Source organism: Aquarana catesbeiana, linkage group LG03, assembly GCF_042186555.1.
Source record: "Aquarana catesbeiana isolate 2022-GZ linkage group LG03, ASM4218655v1, whole genome shotgun sequence".
Classification (NCBI taxonomy): Eukaryota; Metazoa; Chordata; class Amphibia; order Anura; family Ranidae; genus Aquarana; species Aquarana catesbeiana.
The window spans coordinates 85,362,313-85,378,220 of record NC_133326.1 but is presented as its reverse complement, the minus strand read 5'-3'; the positions used below and the strand labels follow the sequence as shown (position 1 = coordinate 85,378,220).

The window sequence follows — 15,908 nt, the reverse complement described above, 5'->3', positions numbered from 1 at the left end:
GCAATAGCGAAGCTGAATCGAACAATTACATTCTCCTTTGGCGCGTAGCAGATCATCAAATACTGCCTCTGATGATCTGCGCATGTGCTGTGTTTACGTCACGCCAGCCGATCAACACATCAGCTGGAGTGATGTTGCGTACTGAGCATGAGCAGACCCATCAGAGGCATTTTTCAGCGGGAGGCAGTATTCGATAGCACCCTGGCATTTTCATGGACTATAGTAAATTTGTGCAGGACTAGGACAGCGTATTGTGAGATTTTTTTTCTACATTTTTTAGGAGCTTTATAATAGTTCATTTCTAATAGGTATACCAGGATCATATCATATATAGTTCTACAATAAATTTCCTGTTTATAACACTAGACATAGAGTACATCATTCAAGAGATGCTTTCTAGCCTTTAAACTATATAAGGTAAAGTCAACAGCTTCATCTTTTGCACATTTGAAACTCTGCCTAATGTTCCTGTCTAACCTGCAAAAATTGCTTCATGCTTCATGTCAAATCAATCTTTATTGTCCCGCAGTTTTTCCTTTATATGACTGTAATAACAAATGTCCTTGCTACATTTTATTACAGCTGTAGTATCTATCTGAGTTTTGCTGAAATGTTTTTGTAAACCAAACTATGTATTTGTATTCATTGTTAATGCATTCACCATGTGGCATTTACTACAGATGCTAGTGATACCGTTTTATACCGTTTTATACCACTTTAAGCTGATTTGTAGTATAATACTACCAGCAAATTCAACAGTGTTAAATTATACAAAAGTCATAAAGCCAATGACTTTGGCATGATCTACTGCAGTGTTTTCCATATCTAGACCTCAGTGCATACCACATGTCCAGGCACTTGCACAGTTGTGTTAGTCAAGAGTTTAAAAAGAAACCCTAATCATTTAACAAATTACTTAAAGAGGAGGTCCAGCCACCCCACGAAAAAATAAGTCAGCAGCTACAAATACTGCAGCTGCTGACTTTTAATATATGGATACTTACCTGTCCAGGAAGCCCGCAATGTCGGCTGTTGGGTGCAGCCGCCACCATTCCTGGTAAAGGAACCCAGCAGTGAAGCATTTCGGCTTCACAGCCAGTTCCCTACTGTGCATACGCGCTGCACTTTCTGTTTGGTCTGGCGGCAGAGGAAGGAGGAGGGGGACGAACTTCCGAGAGACCGGGCTGCGGCCCCGTCTCCCAGAAGTGGGGGACTGTTACCTGTCAAAAACAGGTACCCGTTCCCCCCTCCCCCCTGAAAGGTGCCATTCCACTCTTGAGTGGAACTCCGCTTTAAATATATCTGAAAATTTTGTTCTCAAAGACTGGCCTGGGAAACACCGATTTCAGGGCTCCTTACTCATCCTTTGTAGTCAAGATGAGAGGGACAGTGCACCTGGCTGTATACTGCTACTAAAGCCTCTGAGTCACAACATTTTGGAGAACTGGTCCTCTAGAGCAGGCATGTCCAAAGTCCGTCCCGTGGGCCAATCGCGGCCTGCAACCCCGGTTTTGAACGACTCGTCTCGTTATTTGGACATATATATCTTTTGTGGCCCCATGACGATCTCCCAGGGCCACAAAAGATGTATATACCTTGGAGAGGACAGAGAGAAGGCGGGACGAGCACCGTACACACAGGAGAATTTCCTGTTTACGGGCGGCCTCTGTAATAGGAGGTCCTGTCTCCGGCGCTGCCATTGGACGACTGTTCTGTCCATCAAAAGAGGCCGCTGTGTTAACAGGAGATTCTCCTGCAGGAAATCTTTGGCACTCCTGAGTGCATTCCTGGCAGTGGGGCTACATTCCTGGCAATGGTGAGTGCATTCCTGGCAATGGTGGTGCATTTCCGGCAATGGTGAGTGCATTTCCGGCAATGGTGGGTGCATTCCCGGCAATGGTGGGTGCATTCCCGGCAATGGTGAGTGTATACCTGGCAATGGTGGGTGCATTCCTGGCAATGGTGGGTTCTACATTCCTAGCAATGGTGAGGCTACATTCATGGCAATGGTGGGTCTGCAGATGGGCACTTGTGAGGCTGCACATGGGCACTGACCCATATTTTGCTTCACAGTTCTTTATTTAAATTTTTTTTTTTCACGAAACTTCCCTCTTAAAGTGAATGTACGTGTTATACGCAAATAAATACGGTATATCCAGATAATACGCTCAAGCTCATGTCTGTACTCACACAGCCACAAAGGCAAGAGAATTCTTGTTGGGCCGTGTATTAGTGCTCTAACGAACACAGACTGTATTTTAATGGTTCAAAGAATGTCAGGCAAAATGATCGGCCCTCACGCATGTTCACTTCATCAAATCCGGCCCTCTTTGAAAAAAGTTTGGACACCCCTGCTCTAGAGCAATAGGCACACCATTTTAGAGAACTACTCTGTTGATGAGGCTTCTTTGATAGAGCGTGATGCCCATGTGCCTTAAATCTAGCACTGACGCATGTGTTTTTTATTCATCAGTAAGATGTATCTTTTATTGAGTGTGTACTGTTTCATCTCTCTTGTGTATTGGTCTACTTAAAGTAAATAAGTCAAGTATAGCTGTATAACTTCCTCCACACCCTTTTGTCAGAAATCAGGCTACCCTAGCTGCTTACATGTTTGTAATACAGGAATATTATTACCAAACACATCCACTGCATTTGCTTTCTCAAATAAAACGTAGGATTTAACGAAGTGTAGATAACAAGTTTTTCAAAGCCTCCAGTCAGATTTAAATCTGCCTTGGTATTTTGATTCTGATAGAGAGAATGGTGTGAAATTAGGTTCTGATAGATTAGATAGAACTATGATATTGGCACAGGTACAGTTTTTACTCAATAGCATCAGCAATTCAGTAATTGGTTTCACCCGCTTTTTGGATTTGCTGTTTAAAACTTTTTGTGTTGTAAAATTTATGTACTAAGTAGAGACTTATATGGTGGGCGGTCCAGGAGTAGTTAATTTGTGTGTATAGTTGTTTGAGGCTTTAACCTGCCATTTATATGTCATGGCCAGACAGGAGCTTCTCCGATGTGGGTGGACATACCCATACTTCCTCAACACTTATGCACCTCGTGTGCATTCTCCTCGCCACCTGCTTTAACCCCATGGTCAAGCACAAGCACTCTCATTCACTTAAATAGGTTTTGATCATCTGGCGTTGCACTCGCCGAAAAGGGCATGGGGTGTAATACTTGCTGCAGCTGCATAGCAAAGCATCACAACCATGGCTCTGCTGCTTCTGCAGCTCAACGCAAGGTTTTACTGCCCTCCAACCTTCTGTGTTAGCGAGCTTGAGTAGTGCAGCCAGTCACAGTGTCCAAAAATGTGATAGATAGTCAGGAAGTTAGATGCCTAATTTATGCCCCTAGAAGGCCTGAAGCTGCTCCTTAGATTTGGGGCCTCTCTGTGTGGCTAGGTTGTAAAAAGGTCTCACAGTGGTAATGCCGTACTCGGGAGGAGTAGCAGATTGCGTTTTGGGGTGTAATTCTAAGTATGCCAATGCTGTGTGTTAGAAATATCTTAATCGTTGGCAAATTTGTTTTAAAAAATATATTTCAATTTTCTTCCCACATTTTCCAAAAATTTGTGGCAAAAAACCCCAACATTTTCATAAGACTCACTATGCCTTTCAGAAGGTAACTTTGGATGTTTGCTTTCTAAAATGTAATTTTGTGGGTATTTCACCTGTCCTGGCCCTTCAGGGACTCATATGATAATCAGGAAATTAGATGCGTAAATTATGCTCCTTGAAAGCCCAAAGGTACTCCTTGGATATCTCTCTATGCATCTAGGCTGTGAAAAAGTCTCATAGTCTGGGATTTTCCCAAAAATTCTGACAAAAAACTTACAACTTAAAAAAAAATCTCACCACGCCTCTTAATAAGGGCACTTTCACACTGAGGCACTGGGGCGTCTGCGGTAAAGCACCACTATTTTTATCGGCGCTTTACCGTCGCGTTAGCAACGATTTTTTTTTGTCCGCTAGCGGGGCGCTTTAAACCCCCGCTAGCAGCCGAAAAAGGGTTCAAAGCGCCCGCAAAGTGCAGCTGCCCATTAATTTCAATAGGCAGGAGCACATTAGAAGCAGTGTATACACCACTCCTAAAGCGCCTCAAAGATGCTGCTTGCAGGACTTTTTTTAGTGTCCCGCCAGCGCACTGCTCCAATGTGAAAGCACTCGGGCTTTCACATTGGAGTGACAGGAGAGGCGCTTTGGAGGCGCTATTTTTAGCGCTATAGCGCCTGTAAAGCGCCTCATTGTGAAAGTAGCCTAAATGCCGTGGACTGACTACTTTCCAATAATGGGTCATGTTGGGGATATTTGTACCGTCCTGGCATTTTAGGGGACCATAGTTGTTAACTTTATAACTCTTTCACACAGAATAAACACTATACTGATTTGTGTTTTTTTTTTTTTTTTTAACCAAAAAAATCGAGCAAAATAGATTTTGGTCTAAATTTGTGAAGAAATATTATTTATTTAATAACAGAAAAAAGTAAAATTGGGGGTTTTTTTTCTTCAAAATGTTTGGTCTTTTTTTTCCTTTATAGAATATAAACCCAAAAGAAAGCTCTGTCTCAAAAAAATTTAATATAAAATTCATGTGGGCACATTGTTGCCTGGCTGAGTAATTGTCATTCAAAGTGTGACCACACTGAATATTGGCCTGGACTGGAAGGGGGTGTAACAAGCCAGTCTTCAAGTGGTTAAATAAAGTTGTAGTTCCAGGTGATACAGCCCAGTTCTAATGATTTCTAATGACTGTTCTTTTTCATTTGTAGACCAGAGATGACTTTCTTGGTCAAGTGGATATTCCTCTTTACCAGTTGCCGGTATGTACTGTAAAGATATGTATGAACACCTTAATGGTTTTTCTCAATACCTTTTGTAAACTTAATCTGCAGATCAAAACCTTGTGTTTTTTTTTTTTCATTTATGTAAGGCCAATAAAGCGGATATGTGTGCTTAGTTCAAATGCAAATCTAGCCTGTCAGGACTGAAGCTCTTGCCTTAAGACTGAAACAACCACATAGCCTTTGGGATATAAGCGAATATCAGGGTTTGTAAATATGAAAATAATTAACTTTATCTAAGCTTAGTGTTTTGGAAAATGGCGAGCACGCTACATTGTTTTGCAGACAGCTGCCTCTCCTCCACGTGATGAAGTCGTTAACTTACAGTAAGAGATGCAGACTGGATGTGCTGCCAGACAGGCGTTTCTCAGTGTTTATGACTCTGACTGTGTTACAATCTATGTTTTATAGCAGGCATCCTAGGTTGGTTCCCCCATAAGCCTATACAGTTAAGTGACTTATCAAGCACATTGAAAATTTTGTAACAGTTTCAGCAGTTTTCAGCTTTATATATATTGTAGAATATGGCACAGTAAGAGTTGATACAGTATATGAGATTTATTATTGTGTTCTAACAAATAGAAGGCATTACATTTTGGTGTTGTCAGGTCTTTGTTTGTAGACTGTCGGTTGGTACAATTAAGTGTCAGCAACATTTATTAAGGAGGCATTCACTGAAAAACTGCCTTAAAGAGGCAATGAGATATATTCAGTAGTTAACCACAACGTATCTACTTATTCCATTTCCCAGTGCTTCTGGGCTCCATCTCTATCTGCCTGTAAAGACCTTTAAGACCCCTTTCACACTGGGGTGGGAGGTGCGTCAGCGCTAAAGCGCCGCTATTATTAGCGGCGCTTTACCGTCGTTTTAGCGGCGGTATTCGGCCGCTAGCGGGGTGGTTTTAATCCCCGCTAGCGGCCAAGAAAGGGTTAAAAACCACCGCAAAGTGTCTCTGCATTTTGCCAATGGTATAGCCGCGCTTCCCCATTGATTTCCATGGGCAGGAGCGGTGAAGGAGCGGTGTATACACCGCTCCGAAGATGCTGCTAGCTGGACTTTTTTTCCCGTCCTGCTAGCGCACTGCTCCAGTGTGAAAGCCCTTGTGACAGCTGCGGCTGTTTCGGGTCGGTTTGCAAGCGCTATTTTTAGCGCAATAGCGCCTGCAAACCGCCCCAGTGTGAAAGAGTCCAAACTTAGGACAGGGTTGAGGGCCTTGGGAACCTGAAACACACAATGCTCTAATTGGTGAAACTATTCTTGGATGGGCAATTCCAGATATTGTTTTGTAACTAGTTGTCTTCAATTTATGTGTCAGGCTACCTGTCCCCCTAATTTTGCTAGCAATGCAATACATTTATTCAGTTCAGTTGGGTTCGGTATGATATACAGTGGGGCAAAAAAGTATTTAGTCAGCCAACCAATTGTGCAAGTTCTCCCACTTAAAAAGGTGAGAGACGCCTGTAATTGTCATCATAAGTATACCTCAACTATGAGAGACAAAATGTGGAAACAAATCCAGACAATCACATTTCTGATTTTTGAAAGAATTTATTTGCAAATTATGTGGAAAATAAGTATTTGGTCACCTACAAACAAGCAAGATTTCTGGCTCTCACTGTATCTTCTTCTTTAAGAGGCTGCTCTGTCCTCCACTCATTACCTGTATTAATGGCACCTGTTTGAACTTGTTATCAGTATAAAAGACACCTGTCCACAACCTCAAACAGTCACACTCCAAACTCCACTATGGTGAAGACCAAAGAGCTGTCGAAGGACACCAGAAACAAAATTGTAGACCTGCACCAGGCTGGGAAGACTGAATCTGCAATAGGCAAGCAGCTTGGTGTGAAGAAATCAACTGTGGGAGCAATAATTAGAAAATGGAAGACATACAAGACCACTGATAATCTCCCTGGAACTGGGGCTCCACGCAGGATTTCACCACGTGGGGTCAAAATGATCACAAGAACAGTGAGCAAAAATCCCAGAACCACACGGGGGGACCTGGTGAATGACCTGCAGAGAGCTGGGACCAACGTAATAAAGGCTACCATCAGTAACACACTACGCCGCCGGGGACTCAGATCCTGCAGTGCCAAACGTGCCCCCCTGCTTAAGCCAGTACATGTCCCGTCTGAGTTTTGCTAGAGAGCATTTGGATGATCCAGAAGAGGATTGGGAGAATGTCAGATGAAACCAAAGTAGAACTGTTTGGTAGAAACACAACTCGTCGTGTTTGGAGGAGAGAGAATGCTGAGTTGCAACCAAAGAACACCATACCTACTGTGAAGCATGGGGGTGGCAACATCATGCTTTGGGGCTGTTTCTCTGCAAAGGGAACAGGACGACTGATCCGTGTACATGAAAGAATGAATGGGGCCATGTATCGTGAGATTTTGAGTGCAAACCTCCTCCAATCAGCAAGGGCATTGAGGTTGAAATGTGGCTGGGTCTTTCAGCATGACAGTGATCCCAAACACACTGCCCGGGCAACGAAGGAGTGGCTTCGTAAGAAGAATTTCAAGGTCCTGGAGTGGCCTAGCCAGTCTCCAGCTCTCAACCCCATAGAAAACCTTTGGAGGGAGTTGAAAGTCTGTGTTGCCTAGCGACAGCCCCAAAACATCACTGCTCTAGAGGAGATCTGCATGGAGGAATGGGCCAACATACCAGCAACAGTGTGTGACAACCTTGTGAAGACTTACAGAAAACTTTGACCTCTGTCATTGCCAACAAAGGATATATAACAATATATATTGTTAATATTGAGATGAACTTTTCATACTGACCAAATACTTATTTTCCACCATAATTTGCAAATAAATTATTTTAAAAAATCAGACAATGTGATTGTCTGGATTTGTTTCCACATTTTGTCTCTCATAGTTGAGGTATATCTATGATGACAATTACAGGCCTCTCTCATCTTTTTATTTGGGAGAACTTGCACATTTGGTGGCTGACTAAATACTTTTTTGCCCCACTGTAGGTTAAGACTCTAGTTACAGGGTTAATTTCAATTAATTCTTTAGTATGGTAGAAAATGCTGCAAATGTAAAGTAATTTCCATTTAGAAACCAATAGATCTCATTCATAATTTGAAGGTCTCTTTAACCAGTTACCAACCGGCCCATAGCCGAATGACGGCTGCAGGGCGGTTGGATAACTCTGGGTGGACGTACTATGACGTCCTCCCAGAATTCCCCTCTCGCGCGCCCCCTGGGGCACGCACCCGAACACATCCGGACCCGGCGCATCACGGATCCCGGTAAATGGCCGCTGATCGCGGCCGTTTACCATGTGATCGAGCCGTCAAATGACGGCGCGATCACATGTAAACAGACCGGCGTCATCTGATGACACCGGTTCCTCTCCTCCCCTCCTGTGTACCGATCGGTACACAGTGAGCGGGGAGGGGGATGGATGGATGTCTGCAGCGCTGTGGGCTGTATGTGTAGTGCCCACAGCGCTGCACAGAGACATCCATCCATCCATGCTCAGCCATCCCTCACTACTAATGCTGAGCAATACTCTGCAATACCCCCACAATACTCTGCAATGCCCCCACAATACTCTGCAATGCTGTGCAATACTCTGCAATACCCCCACAATACTCTGCAATGCTGTGCAATACTCTGCAATACCCCCACAATACTCTGCAATACCCCCACAATACTCTGCAATACCCCACAATACTCTGCAATACCCCCACAATACTCTGCAATACCCCACAATACTCTGCAATACCCCCACAATACTCTGCAATGCTGTGCAATACTCTGCAATGCCCCCACAATACTCTGCAATGCTGTGCAATACTCTGCAATACCCCCACAATACTCTCCAGTGTGAAAGCCCGAGGTGAGCTTGCAGGACGTTAAAAAAAAGTCCTGCAAAGCCGCATCTTTGCAGCGCTGTAGGAGCAGTGTATACACTGCTCCTAAAGTGGCCCTGCCCATTGAAAACCCCACCCACTAGCGCCGCTAAAACGACGGTTAATTGGCGCTAAAAATAGCGCCGCTTTACCGCCGATGCCCGCCCTCCCCAGTGTGAAAGTAGCCTAACACAAGTTAACATAGAGGTGCTTTTACAGGCTAAAAAAACACGCCAAATGCCTGTAGAAGAGGCATTTTTTAAACCCTGTGTGCATGAGGCTTTAGTCTTAATTTTTTTTCCATTTATAATTTAAAGAAGAAATTAAACATTGCATTGTATTAAGGAATGCATTAATATGGCAATAGATAATAACCCTCATAACATTAAATTCTGTGGTGTAGGTGTGAATACAATGTACAGGGATTATGTAAGGGTCAGAGTGTTGTAATTTTCTGTTTGAGAGTTGGAGTTAGTATGAATGTTATAAACAAGCAGTAAACACATTAAAGAGGTTGTTAAGCCATGCAACAATCTTGCAACAATCCCCTCTGCTATGTTAAATAATGTCCTTAGTGCATTTGTTTTTTAAAAAACTGCCGATGTGTACTCGATTTCGGAGCGCCCATCGGCGCTAACATGACCGGCCACCGCTCTCCTCTCTTGAGCTGACAGCAAAGTGGGTGGGGCTGAGAAGCCCCCACTGATGTCAGCCAGGAGGAGAGGAGGAGAGAGGCGGCTGGTCATGTGAGTGCGCTCTGAAATCAGGTACACAGTGGCAATTAAAAAAAAAAACAAAAAACAAATGCACTGGGGACATTATTTAACATAGCAGAGGTGATTATTGCAAGCTTGTTGTATTATGAAAGCAATAGGATGGAAGGATCGTGGAGTGGACAGAGCTGCAGGAGAGCTGCAGATAGCTGCGGATGATGGAGGCTTGTAAACTGACCACGGTGTCAGGGCTCAGCAGCCATGATATAATGTGGTCGGTTTACAGAGGGAAGGGCAGAACCAGGCAGGATCACCCAGGTATTTCAGGTGATAGGGCCAAATTACACAGCACAAGCACTGTGTTGTATAGCATGCTTTAAGGGAACAGAATCCATTTTTTTGGGGGGGTAACAAATGCTTTAATTAAGGGTAAGTAACATGAGTAAAGTGCCAGTATGTTTATTTGAAATAACAGGAAATTATTCTTAATGTGAAAAATTTCCATTGAGCCCTGTAGAATAAAATCTCTGAGAACATCTCCAAGATTCAGAGGGGAGGGGTTTTTCCATCGAGTTACATTGATCTTGATGGTATAAAGTAAATTAACAAGATTTGGTTCTCTTAGGAGAAAAGTGATCAATGTATATAATATGTAATATATAGCTCAATACACAACTCAGTTTCTGTCAATAGGGACGCTACCATGCCTGATATTTCAGAAATTACAGTGAACATCTGATTCCAGTAGCAATTCAGAGATTTGCAGTGCCATAGGACACGTGAAAGCGATCCCAGCACCCCATACACTCTCCGGCATAAGGAGGAGTTTTTTTATGAGAATTTGGATAGTTTAAATAGGGTGAGGTACCATCTATGAATAATTCTTTAGAGAAGTTCCCAATGGTTGGAGCAATGGATCTCCTTATAGGAAAGTTGTATGGCTTTAGACTAGGGATGCACCGATACTTTTTCCCCAAGTACTCGCCAATACCAATTAACGATACCTATTTTTTATATATATATATATATATATATATATATATATATATATATATATATATATATATATATATATATATAATTTTTTTTTTTTCTTAAAAAAAAAAAAAAAAGATATTCCTTTATTTTTGGGAGAGCCTTATTTAATAGGAGATAGTTTGGGGTTCATATAACACACATCTTTTGGAGTTAGTTACTTACAAATCAAAGGGCTTAAAAGAGAAGCATGGGTTTTTTTTTTTTTTTAAAGATTCATACTTACCTAGGTAAGTTTTTAATAATTTTGCACAGATTTCAAACAAACTTCTTTCAATTTGTCATTATGGGGTATTGTTTGTAGAATTTTTAGGAAAATAATGAATTAATTCATTTTGGAATAAGGCTGTAACCTAACAAAAGTGAGGCGCTGTGAAAACTTTCCGGATGCACTGTTTGTAGTATATTGTTATTTGTACAAATTAAAATTAGATAACAGCCCTCAGTTATCTTCTATGCTGTGTTGGTGTTTACAGGAGAGGGTGTTTTTAAAAGCAATAAGCCTTCCACATTTCTTCTTTCCAGTTTGCTATATACTGTATATAACTCTGGATAATGTTTGTACTTTAGTTCGTCTTTGGAGGTTTAGGTTTGTTAAAGGAAATTATATGACCTTCTAAAATTTAAAGTTGTCACTGGAACTGGAACAGGGATAGAGGAATAGAAATGTAATACCTATTCTGGTAATTACTATGAAGGGATTTCCTCTCAGTTTAGAGAGATTTTCAATCACTTCCTGTAATATCACCAGGATTAGATTTAGGAAGTGTAACAAAATCTTCCTGATTTGCCACAAAAAAAAAAAAAAAAAAACTTGATTGGGGGGTGTAACCAAAAGAATGAATTTCAGGCTACAGATAGTGTATGTAAACCCTAGCAAATATCTTTGTTTTCTTGCTCCTTTTGGTCTTTTAAGTATACAGTTAAAAGTGTTGATTACGCCAGAAATATTTTCAGCTAATAACTTCCTGTGCTCTCTGCAGTATTTTCTTATTTATCATTGTTCTTAGTTTTGAATTTTCTCGAGTCGTTTTGCATGGCATCATCTGAAAGATAGAGCTCCTTCCACCTGAAACAGGAAACACATCACCCACCCTTATAAAAAAGTGCCTGGTACCTCTGTGCCTCAGTTCTTATTTTCTAATGTCCAGGCTGTCTTGCTTGTTGCAGGAGCCTCCCTGTCTGGCTTGCCTTTTTTTACGGCCTCAGCAGAGACAAGTCATGCCCAGGCAGGGCTTTCAGGGTTTCTCCCGTCACTATCCCTATTTCAGCCTGAGATTTCACCTCCATCGGGGAGTATGCAACCATCCCTTCAGCCACAGGCTTTTCTGAACCGCTTCCCCTGTGCTTCTTCTGTAACTCATAATCTCTTCCTGCCCATAGTACCTGATGTGCTGATCTGATCTGGCATCGGACCCCATGGGCAGTAAAATGGTGCCAAGAAGTAGGGGGGGGGAGTCCCCTCTTGACACAGTTTGTTTCACCTCCAGTGATGCGCTTCACTTCCAGGATACCAGCATGGGCCTCAAGAGTCTCTTGAGTGCTCACATCACTTCTTGTGATGCATTAATTGGACATCCTTACAGCCTTAGCCATAATTTCCGGTTTCGGCAACTGTGGTTCCCTGATCCTCATGGGGACATCAGGAACATGAAAAAAACATCACTCCACATTGTGGCACTTGGGAGAGAACCACCACAGCCGTTATGTTCTACTCCACCTACGCATATGGCGGGGCAGCTGAGAGCGGGGCCAGAGCAAGTGCGGGCAGGAAGCTTTAAGTGCAGCATGTGGACGGCCATTTTCAAATTGACTGTGTCAGAAACCGCTCCATCCACAGTAGAGGTCGACCGATATGGGTTTTTCTCTGGCCGATGCCGATATTTAGAAATCGCGGTGGCCGATAGCCGATATGTGATGCCGATTTTTTTGGGCCGATATATTGGGCCGATTTTTTTTTTTTTTCCCTTCATCTCATAAAATCTAATAGTTAGACCCCTTTCACACTGGGGTGTTTTTCAGGCGCTTTTGGGCTAAAAATAGCGCCTGTAAAGTGCCTGTAAAACGGCTCCCCTGTCTCAGTGTGATATCCCGAGTGCTTTCACACTGAGGTGATGCGCTGGCAGGATGTTAAAAAAAAGTCCTGCAAGCGGCATCTTTGGAGCGGTGTATACCGCTCCTCCACCACTCCTACCCATTGAAATGAATGTGCACCGCTGCCGAAGCGCCTGAAAAGCGTTTTGGCAGCGGCGCTTCAGGGGAGCATTTAACCCCTTCCTTGGCTGCTAGCTGGGTTATAAGCGCCCTGCTATCAGCTGAATAGCGCCGCTAAAATGACGGTAAAGCGCTGCTAAAACTAGCAGCGTTTTACCGTCAACGCATGCCTGCTCCAGTGTGAAAGCTACCTTAAGTGATACAGAAAATTTTTTACATTTAAACATTTATTAAACAAAACAAACCTCCAATCAGTTCACTTGTATTTAGAATTTAGATTAAAAAAAATAAATAAAAAGAACTATATCTTAAATATTAAATACACAAAAACAGGTAATCAAAACTTTTGGATGAAAAAAAATGGGCTAACTTTACTGCTTAGTTTTTAAAAAAAATTTATTAGTGTATTTTTTCAAAAAATATTGCATTTGAAAGACCGCTGCGCAAATACTGTGTGACATAAAATATTGTAACAACCGCTATTTTATTCCCTAGGGTCTCTGCTAAAAAATATATATATATATATTGTTTGGGGGTTCTAAGTGATTTTCTAGCAGAAAATACAGGATTTTTACTTGTAAGCAACAAGTGTCAGAAAAGATTTAGTCTTTAAATGGTTAAACTGAGAGCTTCTACACACTGGAGCTCAATTCATTCATAAGTGTAAACATTGTATCCTTCAGGTTCTTTTTATCAGATTTGGCAGGCTGCCCAGAGGAGGACAGAAGTAGCTTCACAGAAGTTTTCAGGCAACTTGTATTGACTTCTATTACAGAAGTAATTTGCAAGTCCGCTGATATCGGCCTCTTTTATCAGCACAATCGGCCGATGCCGATTAAGTAAAAAACACCAAATATCGGCCGATATATCGGTCGACCTCTAATCCACAGCTTGATCAATGGCCCTCATCAACTCAATCTGTAAGGCACTGTGGCTTAAAGCCTGGACTGGAAACCCATTCTCAGGAAAACTATGCAGACCTGAACTGGAATCGGTACTGGTCAGGTCAGAGGATAAGAAAAATGGGTTCCCCCTAGCCAAGGAGAAACAAAACAAAATGTCATACTCAAACCCCCTGATATCCATACCAAGAAGCAATGACTGCCTATCGGGGGGGGGGGGGACGGACACCTACCTGCATATTCAAGGCACAGAACACAAAATTGTCCTCAACACCGTTTCTGAGGGACATGCAATAGAATACTCTAGAACTCCCACCAGCAGTTAGTTCATCACGTCTCCCAAGAGACAAAGAAATAGCAGCAGGGCTGCTGTCATCTAAGAAAGAACTTCTAGCACAAAAAAATAGTTGCATTTTGTCTCCCCTGACAAGGATGGTAAAGGGTTTTACTCTCTCATCTTTGCCAAGAGTAAACCCTCAGGAAAATTCAGACTAATCCTAAACCTCAAACCCTTAAACAAAGCTGTAAAATACAAAATGTTCCAGTTAGACTCTATATATTCCATTAGGAATATCCTCCTGCCAGAAGCGTTCCTGGCTACCTTAGATCTCAAGGATGCTTATTCACATATTCACATATCCCGATCAGACCACAATCGGTATTTGAGATTTGCAAGAGACCACACACCACGGTGCACCTACAATACACCTCCCTGTCATTCAGCCTCTCATTGGCTCCCAGAATATTTATGAAAATATTGGCAGAAGCCCTCATGAAACTACAACTGCAGGGCATTGGCGTTTTACCATACTTAGACGACCTTCGCCAACACAAAGGAAATGTTAGAACACAACCTGCACACTAGCATCCAGTATCTTCAGGATCTAGGGTGGCTTATAATCGAATAGCCGCACCTAACTTCCAACCTGACAGTAAATTACTTAAGTTATGTCATAGATGTTAAGGAGATAAAAATCTGCCTCTCAAAAGAAAAAGAACATAAAATTATAAAGGAGATACCTTCCCTCTATCATCCTCAACCACCATAAGGAATGGGAAAAGTATTGTGGGCCTAATGACAGCATCCTTTCCCGTGATCACATGGGCCCAACTACACACAAGTCCCCTACAGAACTTTCTCTCAAACAGAGGTGATCAGGATTATATCCTATTGAAGGATGGAGTGCACACCAAGAGGACCAACTAACACAGGGCAGATGGAACCAACCTTTGGCATAGTAATCATCCAACTTGAGGGAGATGAAGGCAGTACAACAAGCTCTCTTGTCCTCCCAACTCCAGATCAGGGTCAAACATTGTAAAATTTAGTCAGACAATGTCATAGCTGTTGTGTTAATATCAACAGACAAGGAGGTACCAAGTCTCACCAGCTGATGAACCTGGCAAACACCCTTCTAGCCTGGTCAAAGGAAAACCTATTTTCTCTGTTAGCCGTCCATTTAAAGGGGGTTCAAAACACGTTGGCAGATTTTCTCAGCAGGGAGACCTTAAAACAAACAGAATGGTCTCTGGATCACGCAACTTTCAACTGGATTACACAAATGTGGGGGACCCCAGCAGTAGACCTCTTCACAGCAAGAACAAACACTACGTTTCCAAAGTTCTTCTCTGTCAGGGCTGGGCTCAGCCCTTCCTTCTCAAAGCTGGCCGATCAGCTGTCAGCTAATTGCCAGCTCCTTTCTCTCTGCAGTTACTCACCTGTTGATATCCTGCTCGTCAGTCCAGCCTACTTAAGCCGTCCAGCCAAGATGATCTTTGCCTTCACCTTGGTCACATCTCTAAAGACGCTCTCCTGTGTTCCTGTTAAAGACTTGCTTGGCTGACATTGCTTCTGGCTCCAGATCCTGCTTGCTGTTCTACTACGCTCATCTCTGGCTCCCTGACGTTTTCGCTTGTCTGACTATCTGTTCCGGTTCCTGAACTTTGGCTATGTTTTGACTACGTTTACTTTGTTTACCTTTTTATTATTATTATTATTATTATTATTATTAATAAACAAGTGTGATTTAACTGTACTTCTGTCTCAGTCTGATTCATGGTTTCTGACATTCTCACAAACACCAAACAATGGAAATGAGATACTGAAAGCATTAGCTCAGAGCTGGTCTTTTCCCCAACAAACTTGATCTCAAGAGTAATCCAGACCATCAAGGAAGAAAAAACAACAGTCATCCTGATATCACCCTACTGGCCACAAACAGCGTGGTTTACTCACTTGAAAAGTATGAGCATACAGCCACACATCCCGCTACCACTCAAAACAAATCGCCTGACACAGGGGCCGGCAATGCATTCTCAC

General features: G+C 42.5%; 1 protein-coding gene across 4 annotated transcripts in view; it reads left to right on the top strand.

The window, feature by feature from the left end:
• The window catches only part of NEDD4 (NEDD4 E3 ubiquitin protein ligase), a 319,479-nt gene that overhangs the window by 132,023 nt on the left and 171,548 nt on the right, over positions 1–15,908 (top strand). For all 4 annotated transcript variants that reach the window (XM_073618773.1, XM_073618772.1, XM_073618769.1 and 1 more), the window contains one exon: positions 4,781–4,831. In XM_073618773.1, the coding sequence (XP_073474874.1) occupies positions 4,781–4,831 (51 nt within the window). The remainder of the gene's footprint in view (positions 1–4,780; positions 4,832–15,908) is intronic.